This window comes from Strix uralensis, chromosome 1, assembly GCF_047716275.1.
Source record: "Strix uralensis isolate ZFMK-TIS-50842 chromosome 1, bStrUra1, whole genome shotgun sequence".
Classification (NCBI taxonomy): domain Eukaryota; kingdom Metazoa; phylum Chordata; class Aves; order Strigiformes; family Strigidae; genus Strix; species Strix uralensis.
In genome coordinates this window covers 96,051,725-96,073,243 of record NC_133972.1, presented here as the reverse complement: position 1 = coordinate 96,073,243, position 21,519 = coordinate 96,051,725, and the positions used below count along the sequence as shown (strand labels likewise).

General features: G+C 38.5%; 1 protein-coding gene across 4 annotated transcripts in view; it reads right to left on the bottom strand.

Annotated features, from left to right (window-relative positions):
* Nucleotides 1–21,519, bottom strand: part of SEMA5A (semaphorin 5A) — a 354,251-nt gene that overhangs the window by 70,917 nt on the left and 261,815 nt on the right. For all 4 annotated transcript variants that reach the window (XM_074874592.1, XM_074874601.1, XM_074874608.1 and 1 more), the window contains 4 exons: nt 20,277–20,394; nt 13,686–13,867; nt 11,032–11,175; nt 3,410–3,557 (listed from right to left, as the gene is read on the bottom strand). In XM_074874592.1, the coding sequence (XP_074730693.1) occupies nt 3,410–3,557; nt 11,032–11,175; nt 13,686–13,867; nt 20,277–20,394 (592 nt within the window). The remainder of the gene's footprint in view (nt 1–3,409; nt 3,558–11,031; nt 11,176–13,685; nt 13,868–20,276; nt 20,395–21,519) is intronic.

Sequence of the window (21,519 nt, the reverse complement as noted above, 5' to 3'; positions counted from 1 at the left end):
CAGGCAGTAGCTGCCTGCTGTCGTATTACAGACTAAGAGCAATACAACCAAACTGAAAGGAAGGAAAAATGCTCAGTAAAAATTATGTGGTACAAATTATTAGGTGGATGCAGACAACAGCTATGAATATGGTAAAAGCTGCAAAATGCGAACAGCTAAATAGATTAGGATAGGCCATACTGTAATCTTAACAGCCTGGTTGCAGACTGGAAAACAGAAGAGGTAGGTTCTGACATAAAAACTGGTCCCCTGATACTGCTGGCAAAGACGCTGCAAGACTTCCTTTCTTAAGCCTTATAAAAACATTTGTTGTTGTTTTTCTCCCCCAACCCCCCATTGAAAAATGGTTCTAAAAACAAAGAATCAGCATAGTTGAAAGGCGTCCCAAGACAGCATTTAATCCAACCTACAGCTCTGATGTGTCAAAAATTGATTTTCAAGATGAAATGAAGCCTAACATAATTATTATCTTCTTAAATAATATGTTCTCCAGTCCTCTATATACACATTTTCCTTTCCCACTTTTTACGAACACAAGTCTTGACTTTACAGACCACAGACTCTGAACTATACAGCTGCAGAAGGCCTATGACAACACATGCTGTTCAAACATTGGGAAAGTTTCCCAGAGTTCATCCACACTGAAGGTAAATAAGAAACCTGGAGAGTCTCCTTTTACATTAAAGCTATCATCTAATGGTTGAAAGACAGAACTGGGCATTTTAAGTTCCTGAGCCTATTCTCAGTTACACCTTTAATTCACTTGGTGCAAGTTTGGTTCATAAAATCTTTTACTCCAGTAGATACCAGATATCCAGTAGACAGGGTAGATTACTACCACTTTCATTGCAACTTTTCCCGAGATTATTTAGCTTTCCAAGTGCTCTGAGATACTCAGAATAAATGGTTTTAAAAACAAATTAACTTCAGTAAATATCTTTCACCACCCAATGTTAGTATCACTACAACTGGTAAAGATGGAAAATTAGTAGCAATAAGGCACAATAATTTCTCCTTTATTCACTAGAGTAAAAATCCCGTAATTCTAATTGTTTTGAAGGATATATACCTACAACAATAAAAACAAAAATTTTGTTGAAGAACCTCCGATGATTAAAGAAGTTTTGATAGTCCTGCTCCTTATTCATTAAGATTTTCTTAATATAAATATTTCATCCATTCAACAATTAAAAGAAGGCATAAAAATATTTCAGGTTGCGCTCTCCTACATTAATGGAACAAACTCTTAGAAGAAATAAAGTACTTTCTTCGTCAGTTACACTTATTGACAAGGTCCTACTATGGCTGCAAAACTTTTGACTCAAGATAGATAGCTTCCACATTCAAATTCACTGAAACTTGAACAGAACACAGACTTTATACCTGAGTCCTTTGTCTTGCAAGAACACCAGGGTTTATAGAGGATTTCTACCTTAGGCTGGTTTCCATTGGTGCCTAAGTATTAGCAAGACAACTATGTACTCTAAAGCTAAGTGCTTTTTTGAAACCATCAACGCAATAATTTTCTAATAAAAAAAATCCCAAAATCATTTCCATAGCTGAACTGGTAACATAGCATTTTTTCTAACATAGCAGAGACAATGTGCTAATAAATTACAAAACCCAGTAATATTAATCTCAAATCAGTTATAATTAAGACATTTTGACACTAAAGGTTTTCCTACTTTCCTCGTGGAGTTTCCAAGAAAATTAGAGCAATGTATTTTTCATTTCAGATGATGGGGAGATTCTGTGCAAAACAAAATACTGTTTTATTTCACAAACATTAGTATGGGATAAACAGGGATGACTGAGACAGAAAACCTTCAGATCGTGCTCTTTTCTATGCTAGTCAAGAAGGTTTAACAGTAGATCTAGACCATATGTCTGCTTTTTTGTGTACCATCAGGGGGAGAGAAAAATTTTGAAAAACTTGGTATAATTCTAAGCTATTAGGTTAATTCTTAAAGTTCAACTGAAAGACAAGAACAAACCTGTTGCGTGTTTTCAATCTACTGAAAATGCAATTCTACCAACAGGATAAATGTTAAAAAGAGAACGAATGCTGGGAAAATGCACACAAAACCTTGACACTGGAAAAAGGTAATAAACGATCCTTTCTTTAGTATTGATTTACTGCCAGTCTAACAAATAGACCACAGATGATGACAAACCTCAGAATTAAGCTTACTCTCTGAAATGAAGGCATGTAAAAATTGGTTTAATATGTGGAAAAAAAAAAAAGTATTTTTCTTCTACCTCTTTAATATTTTGGAACAAAATTGAGTACATGTTTCTCGGTGTGTAACATTAGGCCTGGCCATTAAGCACAACATGGCTAAAACCAAATTCTCATTTTTTCTTTGAGCTGTGCTCATTCTTGGTCACTGGGGAGATTAACACCACCATTTGTCATTCACCAGCATAATCTGTCTTCTGCAGTTTTGGCCACTTCAAATTTTCATCCAGGTTATGCTTTCTACATACTAGCCCCCTCAGTGACAATCCACTACCAGAATTCAAATTATCATGGAACAGCACCCCAAGGTTTGTCTTCTGATATTCACCTACAATTGCTAAGACTTTGCTTCAGCTGCTCATTGTCCTGCAACAATATTCCTTCCTCTGGCTCTGACAGTGCTAACCATTCAGGAATACTCACACCGAGGTTATCTTCCCAGTGTACTGCAATGAATGTGTCACCCTGGTCTCCACACGTCTCTGCTACATTTCTCTCCTTTATTCATATACTGCTATGTACTCACCTTCAAAAAATCAATGTCCCATTTTGATGTTCCCATCCCACAAAACCTACCACCTATATTTGTTCCGATATAGGAAAAAGCATCCTATATGCTTTCCCATATGTTTCTCTTTATAAACTGGGTATCCATAAAGGATTTCTATTCATTCAAAATGGTCCCACTGTAGCTTCAAAGCCTGACAGCTGCTAGGCTGCTGCTGTGCTAAGATCACTACTGTTATTCAAGTTCACTTCAGCACTTCCTGGTGGTTCCATGTATTCACTTATTGGGTCCTTACGTATTTAGATTTTAAACTTATCTTCTTCTGTGCTGTACAGGACCTGATACTCTGGAGTCCTGGAGCTAGAGTTCCTATGTACTCTGGTGATAATAAACATCATAAAACTGCCAAGGACACATCCACACCTGCACCAACCTTGCCTCAGGAAGCTTATATTCTAGATGATATTGTGAAAAAGCTGAATTATATATACTTCTGACTGATAAACTGTGTGAATTTCAGCACACAGAAGTAACACAAACACACTCTAGTGCCTCATGTTAGGGGTAGAGCATACAGACATACACAGATACCCTATGGACATAGAGACATCCATGGCATATGCCTTAGATATTTGCTCAAGGGGAAGCTGAGAATTACTTACCACACTGCAGCCAGGACAGTCAGGACCATTTTCACATATCCTACGCCGTGCCTGGATCCCCCCTCCGCACTGAGCAGTGCAGCGTTCCCATGGACCCCAGCCTGTCCAAAACACATGAGGGGGGCACAACAAATGCTCATTGCAGTACCTGTGAGAAAAGGCAAACATGGAGGCAAAGAATTTATTTAGAACCAAGGCAAGACCTTCCCCCAAAGTCCCTCATTTTCATTATTCAGGTAGATGTTTGTACAGGGAAATATTTTATACAAAGGGCCCCTCTCTATTCATAAAGCACTGAACTAACAGTTGTCACACTGCACAGTGTTCAAACATTTGAGATTTTTTTTTTTTAGGCCATAATTGTGTGGGTGAAGCATTTGTTTGCTTTACTCAGTGCTTTTATACAATCCATGTGATACAACCATGCTATTGTACTGTGAGCACGTAAGCAAGGTTGACAATTACTTTATTAAAAACAGTTGTGGCTATACATCTGGGGCAGAAATGAGACAACCAAATGGAAGGCAACCATTTATTGCAGCCAGCCTTTTATCAGTCTCCAGCTAAGCATTGGTTAGGATCCATCTCTCTCCTCTTCAGAGGGCTAAACTTGCTTTTTGCTTTCCACAGCGTCTCCACTTTTATGGGTAAAATAAAAGCTAAAACTTGATTCTAGTCATAAAGAACTGTACTGTTTTCATGTTATTACTTTATCTTTTAAAGGGTGTTTTTAGTTATTATAATCTTTGAAGGATTTCCCAGTGGGCTTCAAACTGATTCAGAGGTCTACTAGGTTCTTGAGGGAATCAAGAATATTTTACTACTGAGCTGTAATTATTGTAACAAGACATTCAGATATGTGGGAGTGTCCCAACTTTCAGTGATTTTTAAACATTTTTTGAAAAAAACTAAGATTATGGATTTTTTGAGTGTGCCATCCAATAACTCTAGCTGTAGCATATGCTGCTTAGTGAGGATCCTCCACACAGGTCCAGAGGATTTGGGCCACCAGCAAATGTGACGGGGGCTCTTAAAGAGACCAAGCTGTTATTTCAGATAAAGCAAAGCCATGTTAGATATTCAGAACACAGATGATCCTGAAGGACTTCTCTCATATATTATGGATGTGGCTAAGTGGCTCTTGTTCCAACTACTGACTGTCCTTAACAAACAAACCAATCTGTTACAATATTTCTTCATTTCTTATAGCAGCCATCCAAAAATCCACTGTCTTCTTGCCCTTCTAACAAGTTTCCATTACTTTGCACTCTCTTGCAAAGGAAACAGAGTCCAATACTTCAGTAATTAAATTTCTACGAAAAGAGAAATGGCAGTATAAACAAGAATAACCATAACTACATTTTTTTTTCAGAAAGCCCCAAGATCCTCAAGCTCTAATTCTTCCTTACCAAGGAATTTGCACATTCAGAATTCCATGGGAAAAAAATGTTGTTTGTGTATGTTATATACTACAGTAGCCTTATTACATATGCTGGAGCCTATGATTCTGAATTTGTCCCTAGGTCTGAGCAACTCCATCAAAATTTAAAAGCTTGGGCATGGGGTAAATAGGATATTTAGTTTTGTGTCTCTGTGTAGTTAAGGAAACTATTAACAGCTTCTATTGACCTCATCTGCTGTTTATCAGTAAACTGAGGAAAAAAAACCCAAACCCTCAATATTTATAAATCTGTTATCTCAGAATTCTACAGCGCATGATTTGGGTAAATGTTTTTCAAGAGAAGCTTATACATAAACTACTTTTTTTTCCCCTCCTGCATGTTCAGTATTTCCAATTCACAGTTCACATTATGCCATCACTAAAGATGCATAGGAATGTTCTGTGCCTGGATTCTTCCCCCAAAACTCCAACAGCTGCACACATTCTTTGTCACATGCAGTCATTTATGTGACTATTTGTGATAGTTTGTCTCTGTGATCGTTTGTTGAGAATGTGTACCTAATGAAACATAGATGTACCATCACTATTTATTTCGTCAAACGAGTACATATTTTGCATAAATTCATTAGTTCTCAATGGAGATGTGCTAAGTTAATTTGGGACATGCACATAGTATAAAGCAAGTCTGCCACGAAGTTGACAATTACTGATATTCAGCCATGCAAGAAGTAAAATTAAGGGTGGGACTCATCTTGCCTTAAAATATAGGCACGTACAGTGTAGCTGTCTATAAATGAAGTAGTCATCTAAACTTGAGCAACAGTTCATGGAAAGAAACAGTCCTTTCAAAAACATATTTCTGTCACCCTAAAGCAAATGTCTAATGTGGATCATACAAACATGGCCCTCAATATACTGATTTCTCTCCATTGACTATAAATGCTGTGTGGGAGACAGACATCTAAGCTCCCATTACAGCCAATGGAAATTTTGTCAGTACAAGCTATGGAGATTAGAATGATTAAATTGACCCAATTTAGGAATAGGAGAAAAAAAATCACTCTCTTCTCCACAGCCTGTATTGACTAGATTTCTACAGACTGAAGTGGAAGTTCAGAAAACTGTCTCACACAGAAGCACTCACATTTGTGGACATCTGAAGTTAGGTGTGTCAAATCTCACTTAGATGAGACTCATCACACTACACAGTGCCTCTTTTAGTGTCAGTGTGCCCCAGCACCTGCTCTCTCACTTAAGCAGAAAAGAAACCTAACAACTGACAGAGTAAGCACTTCAAAGGTTGGCAATTCTGTTAACCAACACCAAAGATGCAGTTGAAACTACAAGATGAAACTGAAAAAAGCCCTAAAATGTCTATGCAAGCTACTTAACCTCAATTTAGGACATTTTTTTTTAAAAAAAAAGTCAACAACAGAGTGTCAATTTTTCCTTTTTCTCAGGAAAAGAAAAAAAAAACCACACCAATACAGCATACAAGTAGAATCTTATTTTCATTTCAGACAGTCAGTCTCTGAAAACATCAGGTATGTTTTCACAGCTAGAGACATCCTTGCAATTGATCTTTGAGAGCTGTGCTACAGCATGGGGCTTTGAGCCAAGTTTCATTATATCTCTTCTTGGCTGCATTTCAAGTCACTCAGTAACCCTTTTTCCCTTTTGCTCTTTCTTCCCCTCTTAATTTTGTTCTCAGGACCCACAGGGCTAACATTTTACAGTAATTCAACAAAACATGCAATGCAAGAAACTTGAATTTGTGAAACCAATGCCCTCTCCCCTAATCTAACTGCAATGAGGTCAGAAGAGAGAACAGCCTAGAGAAATGTGGGTTTTGTACAGTGACCCTTCCCATTTCCCCTTGCAGCGAATCCAAGTTCAGTGCCCTAATAAAAGAATTGCCATACAGGGGAAGGGAGAACATCCTCTGTCCAGTTGTATCCACAACCACTAGTTCCTACAGTAATTATTAAATTTTTGTTCCATGCAATTCCAGTACAGCTGGAATTACTATACTTGTTCCTATAAAGATCTCAACCTTTAGTAAAACATCAATTTATTTCAGTGTTGCCATGCAGCACTGAGTACTACAGGCTAACTGCATGACACAGTTCCACATGTGTCTTTTTTTATTCCACAGAAAGATGTTATTTAATTTAAACACATAATTTTTAATTTTGAACTGTCTTACACTAGCATGTATTTAAGAAAAACAAACTAACCTTTATCACTCTCTGCCCATTCCTATGCAATATATTGTTATGTGGTGGGTACTTGTGCCTACCAGCTGGTGACTTACTGGGAAGCACAGACTACAGAGGTTGATGGGAATGCTAGATTCCTTTAATTGAAGGCAGACACAACACACACACATGCATTACTGGATTGAGATTGCTGAATTGACAGAAGTCCCCACCCAGAAGACTGTGGAAGGTGGCAAGGGCCAGGGCATGTGCTCCCAGGGGCTTCTGTGGAAGAAGAGGAGGGAGCAGAGAAAGCAAGGGGGAAGGGAGCACACACTTCCCAGCAGACAAGACAGCCATGAGAGCGCAAGCAAGCCCAAAGCCTCATGGTGTTTGGCCTACTCTGTTGAAGGGGACCAGGCTTGTTCGCACTGCTTGGAAACAAGGACTGCTACACAGAACAGCAACTTGACTCTCAGCAGTTCCTCCTTCTTGTGAAAACAAACCCAAAAGCTCTGAATATCTGCTGAGGATTGTGTACAAAAAAAAAAAAAAAAAGTGGCAATATGTACTGCCTCTTATCTTCTTATACACCAAAAAATTTCCAGGACTTTCAAACGTTTACTCCCCATCTGCAGCCAATTAATTTTTCTACTTCTGATTGCCATGCTTTTTTCTTTTTTTTTTTTTTCTACGTAATAAAAGATAATTACACTCACTAAAAGCAAGGGATTCTCATTCTAATATCCCTCATTTCTGCACAAATAGGAGGAAGATCAGTGGACTTAATGAGCCCATATCCACAGCATCTTTCACAGAAAGGAGAGGACAAATACTTTCACTCAATTAAAAAGTCAAGACAGGATACTATAGACTCTATAAACTAAAACCTAGAGAGTTTTCCAGCAGCTTCAGTGAAAATTTCTCATACAGGAAAAACCAGAAATTTTTAACCCCCTAATGAATTCATCAGGACATCTTCCATCTGGAGTCTTAACTACAAAATTATTTTATCTGATTAGCAAATTTTGTTAAAATACTATTTTTACTCCCTCTCCATATTCTGTCTAAGTGCACATCAGCTGCACTTTTGACCTATTTCTACAAGGCATATTTGCTTTGTAATATGAGTCTTTGTCACCCGCTCACAAGTGCTTTCCACCCCCACACCCCTTTCACAGCAGAGCATGCAACAGCTTAACCTATCTGCAACACTTTAAATTGGTAAATATTGCCACTGATTTCAAGGGAATGACGAGCAAGCACAGAGCTGCCCAATACATTAGCCATGATAATGTGATGGCTTTCATGAGGTAAAACAAACGTAACCTGGACAAACATTTAGCTCTTAACAAATGAAGAAATACTCTCAAACTGAATATGCATTCACATCTGCAGGTGAATTTACCTCAGCTATATGCTGCCTTTTCTGTGTTTGCTTTCTATGGAGTTATGCACTGGGCTTCTACTGAAATCACTTTGTTGAAAAGCTGTTTCAAAGTTTGGCACAATGTTGACTCTGGAAACTGAATCAGGTATTTATGCCACCGAACATGTGAAGGTTCTATTTAGGCTCTGCCAAGGACCTTCAATCCCTGCCTGAGCTGTGCGAGAAGTGCTGGACCTTTGTCCCTGGCCCACCTTGAAAGTCTTGGTCTAGACCTCAACACGTAGACTGGCTTCAGGCCTTAGCCCTGTCGCTGTAGACCTACCTGGTGACCATTCAACCTGATCCTAACCCTGGCCTGTGGCTTGGCTCCCCAGCTGGACCTCATACCTGCTTCATCGCCATATCACCTATAATCTAGACTCTTGGTTGGATCTGGCCACAGTCTCCAGCCTTGCCCTGCTGGGTGTGGTGGGATGGGCCCTGGCTGGCAAGTTTCCCAGGAGAATCTGCTTTTTACAGCTCTGAAAAAGATTTATCCAAGTACTTGGCCTGACAGTGACAAAAATCAATGAGGCATACAACTGATGCCTCATTCCTCTAGCTGCTTTACAAATTATATGACAAAACTTCCTAAGATACCACACCTTCTGGAAATAAATTTTAAAAGGACTTTAAAAAACCCACTTTAAAAGTATCAGCACACATCATGGATAACAAAGAAAATCAGCGTAGAGGTAGGAAGGTCAGCTGTGAGCAAGCTAGTGAGAAGATGGTGCAGGGCCAGTGAGAATGAAGGGTGTTACAAGGAGATAGGAAAAAGCGACAGAGGAACTATGAGAGATAAAAGCATCCTGCAGTAAACTCACAGACACATACATCCCAGATTGCTGCTGAACTGGATGAAGAGGGAAAGGACAAGTAACCTGCTGGCTACAAAAGCAAAGTAACATAAGCCTGCTGTTCCTTCAGAACTGTTACCTACCAAAATTCAATCCTTCTAGGCTGCTATTATTTCAACTCATTGTAAGTATCACTTTCCAGTTTGTAACCGCTTTTTTAGTGCGCCCATTGTCTTAATAGTGGACATTTTCTCCTATAATTATGGAAGTATTTCTCATGGTTTTTTGTAGTTCTCTGAAGCTCCTTATTGGAATTCTATTCCATGTTAAACTTAAGATGAACAATGACTACTAACATTCATAGTCCATCACCAAAAAGTCTATCCAAACTAAATTTTTTTCTTCTGTGTTTAGTCTCATTGTGTCCTGCCCTGGACTGACCTCTCAGTTCAAGAAAATAACTGTTATTCATGCTGGGACAGAACTATGTAACAGCAGATATAATCTACATTTTGGTGGTGATGGCTTTTTGGTTGGGCAACCTGTTTTCAGAAGGTGGTTTACAAAATAATGAAATGCTCTCCTCTGAAATGAAATGGTAAATATTCATGGCTCTGAAAGAGCAAGAAGTGTTCACATGTACTGTGATACAGATGCTTTACAATTAGAGTTAGAAAGACCAGGTCCCTGATGATCTGCTAATACATAAATGTGTGATGCAACTTCCCTTCAATGGAATCTCTTCATCTGAAGAAATGCCAGAGTTGCTGTTTAATTAAATCCTTCACTGAAACTCATCTAAAGGTTACTGAATCTTGTTTTCTTCCAACAGTAATATAGGATACTAAATCATCCTTACAGAAACATTGAAGTAAGCTGCAATGCATATTGAGAGGAAACATATCTGCATACATATCTTGGAACAGATGACTACAGTACTCCAAATTCTCACACCAACACCAGTCTGCTGCTATCTAGCTTTTTGGCATGCCTCAGGAAACAACATTGTGCACCTAAGAGTTGCACTTTATCTGAATATATTCTAGTCTGATTTAAAGAAATATTTAATTCCTGTTAAAATTCCTAACACAATTACAAATTAGAGACATTACGGTGCATGTCAAATGGAATCAGAGGTCTGAACTTTACATTCTGAGCTAGTGGCAAAATACCCAGCTCAGTGTCAAAGCAGTAGATGGTGAAATCAAACTCTGAGCTGACTTGATCTGCTCAGGGGTTAATATATATAAACAATTTAAAAAAACCCCTGAAACCTTACTAAAAGATATTTGAGTTCAAGGTGTATTATATTTATTGAATATAAAACAAAGCCCTTGAAACTTCCTTTCATGTTATATAGATGCTTAATTCATTTAAGACAGAAAAAAATAAACTCGTGGCATCAGTAACATAGTGCTGTGACCTTACTGTATTTTGCTCTGAATTCCAGGTCTTGAGGCTGGGCGAGTTACAATTCAAACACACTGCAATCAATTTTCAAGGAAAATCAATTTTCAGGGACTCAAGGGACAGCAGCACATTGCTTCAGCACAATTCTCTGGCACTACCAGGAGCTCTCAGCTGGCTCAAGAGGGATGCAGCTAAGTGAAAGATGAAAGAACCACTGCAGACCCACAGCCTTGCTAATGGGAATACTGCTACCATCCAGCAGTGTAGTTAGAGAGTGAAAGGAAAGGGAAGAGGGTAAAAAAGACAGGTAAAGGAGAAAATGTCCTGTGGAATACAGCTGAGCAGAAGAAATTAAAACAGTCAGTAGAAAAAAGATAACTTGCCTCTCCTCACGATTCTGTCCCACACAGACACGTCCTCCATGTCGAGGGGTTGGATTGCTGCAGGAACGCTGACGAACTTGAAAGCCTATCCCACAAGTGGTACTACAAGGTGACCAAGAAGTCCACGGTGTCCAGCCTCCATTTCTGGTAGAATAAAAAGCTCAGGCTCTGTCATCTGTTATACATAGCGAATGGCTGATTAGGTGTGACTGACAGCAGAATCTGGCCCATTAATATTTCTGTAGAAGTTATTAATACTGCATCGTGTTCCATTTCTTAAAGAATATTGAACTAAAATAAAGGTGCTCTGATCCTGCCATATTCCATGCTTTGTAATCAGCAACTGCTGAAATGACCCCATTACACAAGAAGTACAAAGCTATGAAGCTATTTAGTTGCTTTCGGTCACTTTATTCTGGGTAAACTTCATCTGCAAACTCCTGTATCAAAGTTCTGAAGATAAATTTTAATTATGTATTGTTCCAATTATTATTTGTGGGTCTTTTTTTCAGGGAGATTAAAATGTCAAATTTTGCTACCTCTTCTGAAAGGAAAGTGATTGAAGCCTGAGAAAAGAAGGCTCAGGGGAGACCTTATTGCTCCCTACAACTACCTGAAAGGAGGTTGTAGTGAGGTGGCTGTCAGTCTCTTTTCCCAAGTAACAAGTGATAGGACAAGGGGAAATGGCCTCAAGTTGCACCAGCCAAGATTTAGATTGGATATTAGGAAAAATTTCTTCACCAAAAGGGTTGTCAAGCACTGGAACAGGCTACCCATGGAACTGGTTGAGTTATCATCCCTGGAGGTATTTAAAAGACATGTATATGTGGTGCTTAGGGACACGGTTTAGTGGTGGCATTGGCAGTATTAGGACTCAATGATCTTAAAGGTCTTTTCCAAACTAAATGTTTCTATGATTCTGTGATTCTAAAGGAAAAAGAGTAATAAGTAAGTGTCAAAATGCATTAGTTGGAAATTTCATCAGGATATTCTCAGGTGCCAATACCTTATTTGTGATGTAACAGAAAAGGTTAACAGAATTCATGGTACTGTACCCTGCATTTGTGAACTTTTGGAAAGGATACTCCTGTACCTCCCCAATATACCCTAGGAAAAAAAATATACTAGACCAAACATCTCAAAAGGAATTTCATACCCTGTCCTAAGCAAAAAATTATGTACTTCAGCAGTTCCCAAAACCTTTTGATGGCTAGATTGCAGTTTCTGTATTGGTAGAAGATAAACAGAAATAAAAAAAAAAAAATAAAACCAAACTATAATGAGTTCTTGAGGTTTCATCATAAAATCAAAGTTAAAATAGCGCCTTACTTGATTTTGAAATCACTTTTTTTAAACAATGAAAACTAATCAAATCCAGTAATAAATTACTTGAATAATCTTATGTAATTTTTATCACAAATATTACCAATTTAAATTTCACTCATCTTGATGTCTTGTTCTTATAAGGGATATAAGAGTTGATAACACAGAAAAAAGCTTTTGAAAAAATATTCAGCTATCACTGGTAGCACAGACAGAAAAATAAGATCTCTGTCAGTGCAACATCTGACTCAAGTGGTAAAACGAACAAAATATCTGGATATCCATGCATTCCGGGAATCAATTACTAATATATCAGTGTTAACAGAAGTAAGATGTTAAAACAGTAGTGTGATACTGTCAATGGTAGTACATGAATCAAGTCCCAAATTATGTTTCAAATTCCCTTCTAAACCTGACAGCAAATAGCTGTTGTTTGATTGCTCAGTACCTCACAGCATACTTATCTTTTCTACCATTCTCTTGATCTGATGGTATATACTATATTGTTATGTTTTTAATAATTTCTCTAAAATTGACTATTTCCACTTACAGAGCTTGCAGTTATCTTGTGCAGAAGGATAATCAGTTTTATTGACTACCGTGATGTGCTTCTGATGTTAAAAAGAAAAAAAAACAAAGCAGAGACAAAAAGCAGAAAGAATCACTGAAAATAAGCAGAATGCACCACTATATAACTTTCACCTTGCAATTAAAGAATGTATAATGTTTTAAGCACGAACTCCTAATGCAGTTCAGAATATGCAGTGTTCTGAGTCTTTGGAATGATCTGCTCTCATTGTTTTTTTCTGGGAGTGGTTACGTGCCTAAGGAAGACAAAAGAGTGGCTAAAGAGCAGCATAGACTGGTAATAGATCTAGATGTCATGATACAACCAAAAGATATATGAAAACATTTTTCCCAAGGCAGAATGGGGGAATACAATATTGACATGAGATCCGCAAAAAAGTAAATGCTTCTGACTTCCAGAAAAAAAGTTTTATGACTTACAGAACTGAGAAAAGGTATCATACTTTGGATATTACCTAACAACGATTTTTTGCTTTCTGAGCTTTTGTTAGAATTAGCTGAGGACAATATTACTTGGTACATAGCATCTGAAATCACTATTTGCCATCTGGTTCATTCTCTTTCCCACAAAGTCTGAGAGATGTTTTCTAATGTCTCATTTGCTGTCGCCATTGCTATGAGCTGTTTCCTGCACAGAACAGGCTCAGTGGATTGCAGATGAGATTTCAAAGGGTAGGTTCTATTCTGATTAAGTTAAAAACTTTTAAACCATAAACAATAGAACCTGAAATTGCTTTGTGTACCTGGAACAGTTGGCAATCTCCATGGTTGGTCCTTCACACAGCCAACCTCCACACTGAGGAGCAGGGCTGTCACACACACGTGTCCTGCAGAGGCAGGAGCCGACACTGGTACCATCAGTGTGGGTGCAAGGTTTCCACTGCGACCATGTTCCAAAATGTCCATCCACTGTCAGATTCCTCATCTAGAAATAAACACAACAGAAAGGCTTACCCAAGGCCTGACACTTCCTTCATACAACCTCTTAATTCTGCAGTACACGGAGGTACATCCTTCAGCCACCAACAATAAAAGCCTCCACCGGAGAGGTATAACTTCCAGACAGGAAGCTCTCCTCATAATTTCTGTGGCTGCATAATTCCCCCCACCTCCAACCAATTCGGGCCACTGGATGCCACCACTATAGCAATAACAATAATCACAACTAACCATTACCTTTCACAATCATGCTTGCCTACAGTGATTCAATAGAAAGTATAATACTTTCCCAATTATCTTTTAATATTCGATTATTATCTTCTAATAATACTTTCTCAATTATCTTCTGATGACAGTATGCCCTATTTCCTAAAATTTACCTGTGATTAGGAAACTGGGTACTGACTGTAAAACAGCATGTTCAATAATGCTTGTGGAAACCCAAATCTAGATCAAACGGAAGAGGCAGCAGAGGATACTAGTCCAGGATAGCTGAATGAATCAAACTCAAATCTCCATCACGAGTGTCTTCTTTTGACAACAGTTTTTTGAATCACATATCATACAGCACCATTTCTTAAAAGTGAAATGTGGTTTTAAATATGACTCTCTCTAAGCATTAGATGCAATTATATCTATAAATCCTAAAATCATTTTCAAAAAGCAGCACCTAACCCTACATGATGAGACAGCTTCCTCCTGCTGAAGTCAATTCTCAACACCTCTATCTTCAAAGGTCAGACCATTCTCATCTTGACTGGAATGTTTCCATCATGCAGTTATAACACATGTTAGTAAGAAATCTGTACTGTCCAGCTGAAACAAAATGTGCTAATGGAAATGGCAGCAGCCTCCATGGTTATTGGAACTTCTAAAGAAAATGGGCCTGGACATGGGGAATTCAACTCTCTTAACAAAGAGAGGCTTTCATATTATTAATTCTTTTAGTAAAGTGTTAATCTTGACAAATTTGTGATCATAAATGGAAATGATGGCCACTTTTTCACTTAAATGCTAGAGGATCAGTTTCAGTCAAAACAACAGTACTAACAAGTGCAGGCTAAGTAGCATTTAAAGTCACTCTTTAGATAAAAATAAATATGTATCAGTTGTAGTCATGAATATTTTATCAAATGTATAAGAACATAACATTTGCTTATATATTGAAATAGGAACTACAGTTGTAGATTGCCATCAATGATCTGAATGGTGCCTCCCTTTGCTATTTTTAGTATTGTTTCATTTTAACACTGGTGAGGGAAGTATACATTTCACTAATAATTTGAAGATACAAGAGATTTGATTACAGCACAAGATATGTTTCGACTGCCACGCTGCGTGCTGGCTGATTCTTTCCACTGTGGTAAAAGTTTCATAATTTCACTATTAATTACATTTCTTATGATTTATTTTTCACAGATATAGCTTCTCCACAGAACAGCTATGTATATATTCTGACAGCTACAACTGACATAACCATAATTCAAATTTCAAAATTCTGCTGACAGCTGTTTATTGAAAATAACTCACAACCTTTGCTCATGCACAGTATACACTTGTTTTTCATAAGACAACAGGAAATACTTCTTGTTAAGTGACAAGTCCATTCTCTCTTACACTGCTGGACTAATAAATATATAGTCCACAAACTAGCAATGATATGTCCCCAATCCAATTAATGTCAGAGAAGTGAAAATGTCTTTACTGCTTTCTATTTCTATGCTGCACCAAAGCATCCTTACTGTTGCACCTACAATTATAAACTAAAGCTACAGATGTCTATGGTTACCATAATTTATATCAAGTGTCAGGGAAAGTATTTATAAAACTTAGCTGAAAGCTTGAGCTCAGGACATACTGATGGCAGGTTTCTCCTTCTTGATTTCCCCCCCCCACACACACACTCCTGTAAATACCATCCCACTGCAGTCTCTGCTGTTTCCCATGACTCACCTGCTCTGCCTCTCTGTGAATATCTCCCTTTCACAAATTATATCAAACAATTTCATCACAGGACTACAGGAAAGCAAAACATACTGATGAGGGGCCTTTTTAGCCTTCACCAGAACCTATTCCCATCAACCTTTTGCCATTTGACATGCCTCAGGATGAAAATCACAATCATCAGACAATATGTTGTACTTTCCTGGCATGGCTACACTCTGCTTTCCCTGTCTACCACCCTGTTTACGTCAGCCTTTTCCTTCTGCAGATACTTTCCTCCTTGTCCTCCAAATATCAATCTTCTTTGTCTTGAGCCTCTCTGCACCCACCTTGTCTTCTTGCTTTGTGCCTTCACTCTGAGTCAGGGTCACATCTTCAGTGACCCAGTCCTTAAATCTGCCACGAGCTCTTTGGTTTGAGATTACTTTGTGCAGAATTCAGTGGCTCTGGAGTATTTCCTGAAGCTGTTAATGAATTCAGGTAAGATCCCATACTATACTCTTTCCCTGCATGCAGCTGTAAAAAAAAAGCCATTTCATGCTGCATGCTTATGTAAAAAAACAAAACAAAATATCTTTTTAAAAATTTTTACTTTCCTTGTAAAAGGTCTTTGATAATGTCAGACAGTGTATTTTTAAGTGATGGATTGCAACTGGTCACTGAAACAATAACCTAAAAAAAACAACTTGAGAACTAAATCAAAAGCAAGATAAGCAAAATAACTATATTTGTCACAAATTACCTTCACAGTTCAAAGAGACAGTAACACAAATGCTCAGCTACCTCTCCTAGCTCTGTCCCTGCTCTACCATGACATGCTGTTGTGGTTTGAGATCAGAGGGCAACTGAACACCATGCAGCTGCTCACTTCTCCCCTTTCCCCCCAGTGCTGGAAAGGAAGGAAGAAAGAGGTCCAGAAAACTGAGATAAGAACAGGGAGGTATGATCTCATCCTTTAAGGTAAAAACCAGACTCATTAGGGGAAGAAAAAAGAATAAAATTGCATATAGATACTAACAACAACAAGAAGTAACAGACAGAGCAGGACCATGAGAAGCATTACCAAATCCTGAAACACCTTCCCCCATCCCTCCCTTCTTTCTGGTCTCAGCTTTGCTCCTGATGTCTCTGCCTCCTCCTCCCCAGTGGCATAGGGGGGCAGGGAATGGGAGATGCAGTCAGTCCTGCTGCTTCTTCCACCTCAGGGGCAGAGGGGAACTTCTTTCATTCCTCCCCTGTTCCAGCGCAGTCCTTCTCTCACAGGAGACAGTCCTCCACAAACTCTCCAACACAAGTCACACCCACAGGCATGTGGGTCACCCCCCCATATTTCAGTCCTCCCAGTGCCAAACTACAACAGCAGGGCCTTCTTCCCACAAGGTCCTGGTCTTTTTTGGGTGCAGCCATCTGGGTCAGTGTGGGGCCCCCCACCTGCCGCAAATCAGTATCTGCTCCACCATAGACTTCCATGGTGGCAGAGGGGGCGGCCCTGCCCTCTCACCAGGGGAGTCTCTGCTCTGGCACACCTCCCCCCTTTCTCCTTCTTTCTTCCACTGACCTCAGTGTTTGCACAGATTTCTCCTCACACCCTCTCCTCACAACTCCCACTCCTCTTCCCAGGTTCTCCTTCTTAAATACATTATCGAAGAGGTGCAGCCACTTTCACTAATTGGCTCAGCCTTGGTGCAAAGGTGGGTCTGACTTGGAGCTGGGGGAGCTTCGAGAAGCTTCTCACAGGGGCCACCGCTGTAGCCCCCTCCCCTGCTACCAAAAAACCCCAGCCACTCACTCAAACCAGGACACATGCCAACAAATACTCAGATATATGAATAATTCCCTAGGAAATAATTTCTCAAGTGCAACCAGCCACTTTTAATTTTGGGCTAAACTAGTGTATAAACAGGCCTCTGATCTGAGTTTAGAAGAAACTGGTCATGCATTAATTGGACAAATTTTCTATAGTGTTAGAAAGATCAGTGTAGTTTTATTAACAATTAAGATATTGGAACCAATTGAAACCAAAAGAGGGAGGGTAGAACGTTTCCAATATTCTGTTATGTTCTGACTGCAACATTATCTTAAATGTATATATCAGATGTCAAGGATGCACATAGCTCAGTTGCCTACAAAATGGAATTCATTATATCCTGCCTTATATATATCCTGTGAATACAGCACATAAAAATGCTGTAAAAACAAATATTTGCAAGCCTCGCTAAGCAAAATTGTAATCGATTGCAGTTTGCCAGAATACAGTGTTATTTTAAAGGAAAGTTTCTATGAAGTTTTCAAATTTGTTCAATAATGTGTTACTTAGAGTTCAGGGGTTTTAAGACAATAAAGTGGTAAACCCACAGTTTTCAGTTTAGACAGTTAATTCTAAAATTTTCCTTATATTATACCATCTCAATCTGCTCAACTCCAAAATTCCTGTGGAGGCTCACTAAATCTTTTCATCTTTCATATGCAGTATAAATCTCACAGTTGTGGATGAATTTCTGAGCAATCCTTTGGTGGTCCCCTGCTTTGACTAGACTATCCTACGTATCCTACACAACTGTCATATAATAGATACTAAATAATTGTTTTTCCAGTTGAATGGAAGCAAATTGAATTCTGCTTTTTAAATCATTTCTCCCTCCCCCTCCAACCTCTCTTGGCCTCATGTTTTGTGTCTATGGAAGAAAACAAGGGCTAATGCCAGAATTCAAAGACTAAGCAGTAGGCAGACTGCTCATGCAAATACCAACCAACCAACCCATTCCAGTAATCCTTCCTAATAAAGCAAACCAACTAGGCCACCAGCAAACCCTCCACATAACCACATTTAGCCTGTGGGATTGCTGCAGGGAGATATGATATACGCGATGTAATTGGAAAGGAATACAATGTACAGTGCATCTAGTTACTTGCCAATCAGGGAGACAAGGACTGCACTAGTGGCTGATTCCAGACTTTCTGTGAGACAATGGTTATGTCTATATTAGCAAGTGGTATGCACATAAACTGCAATCCTGGAACATAAAACAGCTGGTGTTGAAGACTTGACACGTACTTTGTATTTTGTGGGCTTTACTTCAGACTCACTGTGGACATGGATCTAATGCCTAGTAGTAGTTGGAGCACAGTTTTGGCTTAATTTAATTTGAAAGTAATGTGGCTTGTGTGCTTCAAGACTGCTTTGTGATGTGAACCAAAGAATATTAGATTGGAAAAATCAGAGTATTTGCCCCCAGATTGTTCCTGATTTGAGCTAAAATGCTAATGCAAAATGAATCCAATGTGAGCCTTTTTTATTAGGCCACTATGTGAAAGCATGGATGCAAAGGACAGGACAAGATATTGTTTAAAAAAATACTATTCAATGTCAAACACAGACAGTCTGAACACAGGAGCTAGTTCTCAAGGACCTCAGAATCAGTGTAGTGATTTTTATCTAGGAGGCTCTGCAGCACATGTAGAGATCACAAGTGAAAGCTGGAAGAACTTCCTACTAATTTTGCACACCTCTACTTCACTAAACAAAGCCCAGCTTAAGAGAGAGGAGTGTCAGCAAGATGTTAAAAGGAGCTTGTTAAACACATGGAGGACAGAACATGGATGTCGTATGAGCATAAATTCGTAGATGCATGTGCTTCAGTGGCGAGTGGGGACAAGTTCAAGAAGTCCTTATTAGTGATGAAAGCAGAATTGAGTTGGAAAGGCTCCCTCTTCATGGGCAGAAGGCAAAGACAAAGCAGCATGAGTCTCCAAAGGAAAGAGCTTAGTAGCACAAGGAAGATCCTTCTTAACCCTCTTTTTGTGCTCTTTGGAGTGAGGGAAAAGAATCAATATTAAAACAACACTGGAACCATATTAAAATGGAGGCATATAAATCAACTTTTTTGTTTTGTATTATATTAAATTTATTCAAAATATTTTTTAAAGAGAAGTGTTAAGCCACTGTAAATAGTAACACTAAGTTTATTATAATTATCACTTCTATCATATATGTAGGTGAGACTTAATTCATACAATTCACCCTTCCAATTCATGGAGTTTGAAAGACGTTATATGGCCTTTTATATTAGCAATAATGATCCTAAAAGAAAAGATTATACCACTAGTGATTAATTTTTTTCAAAGTACAAAATGGAGTAAAATCCTGCAGAGAAAAACATGTCAATATTTCTAATCTTAGTGCACATCTGCTTTCAAGGTGGGAACACATTACAGGTAAAACACAACTATCCTTTGACAGTACTATAAATAATTTGATCATAATATATAAGTAGCTTGATAAGAAATAGATATAAAACCCCTAAATATCCTGCTAAAATCTGATGGGAAGGCCTGAGGAAAATGGCATTAAATACAGTTTTCTGAGCTTGAAAAATCTATGCCATCTTATTTTCATGATATTCACATGGAATCAAAAGTTGTAAGAGAAAAATGAATGTATTTGGACTTACTGGACACACAGTAATGCTTTGTTCCCATTGACTCATGCTCAGACTTTCTTCCAGCGTTGTGCATTTCTTCATCACCATGTCCCAGCCACAGTAAGGGTCTTGGGATCCAATGCATGCACTGTGAATGAAACCAATCAGAAAATATGAACATTTTTCTTCATCTGTATTGGCTAAAGATTTCTAAATAACTATGTGGCATCTCTTCATATTTCATAAGCCTAAAACAGATAGTGAAATCGATCCCTGTTGTGGTATGGCACAGATGAAACAACAAAACAGAAGAAAAAATTAATTTGAATGCCTACACAAAGCTAAGGTTTCTTTTAAATGTATAACTGAATTTCTGGCTGCATGCATGGTATGTCATCAAGACTGATTATTGTACTTAATTACTAGAGAATTACAGCAATTCATAAAAAGTGTATGGTGTCTGCTCCAAATAAAGAAGATTTCAGGAGTTACGGTTCTTAGTTTTTTCTATCAGTTTTGCAATTATAGTTATCATCTTTGTCAGAAATCAGATGACAATGTCTACTCTTTGAAAATTAATTAGAAAACCCTCTGATTTGTTTTCTACATCGCCACAGAATCACTGGAAGTTCAAAGGGGTGCTGGTGGCTGCCATCACCCCTCTTACATATCACGTGCCGCCCTAGACATTCCCTCCTAGTGACACATGAGGAGGAAAAAGAAAGTTAGAGAGAAGGATGGTAGTCCAGCTTCCTACAGTCTCTGAAGGACCCACTGTACAAAACTAGAAGTTCTTTTCTCAATTAAATGGCAGCTTTCTTTTGCTACTGGTAGGTCAAGCATTACCAGTCCAGGCAATAGTTCTGCAGCTTCATAGCTAAAGATACCTAAGAGAGGAGGTGGAAGTCCCACCATAATGAAGCATAATGTAACTGTTTTAACACTTGTAAAAATACTTATAAATTACTCATTAAAATAATAAATACAACCGTTTTGTATAGATTATAAAAAATGCTAGACTGACCATTCTTGTTCAACTCAAATCTATGGGGATTATCATACTCTCTTTAATTGTCTGTTCACATCACATCTGCCCAGTGAAGGGCCACAAAGATGATTAAGAGACTGAAGCATCTCTCCTATGAGGAGAGGTTGAGAGAGCTGGGACTGTTCAGCCTGGAGAAGAGAAGGCTAAGAGGGGATCTCATCAATATGTACAAATACCTGAAAGGGGGGTGCAAAAAAGGGGGAGCCAGGGTCTTTTCAGTAGGGC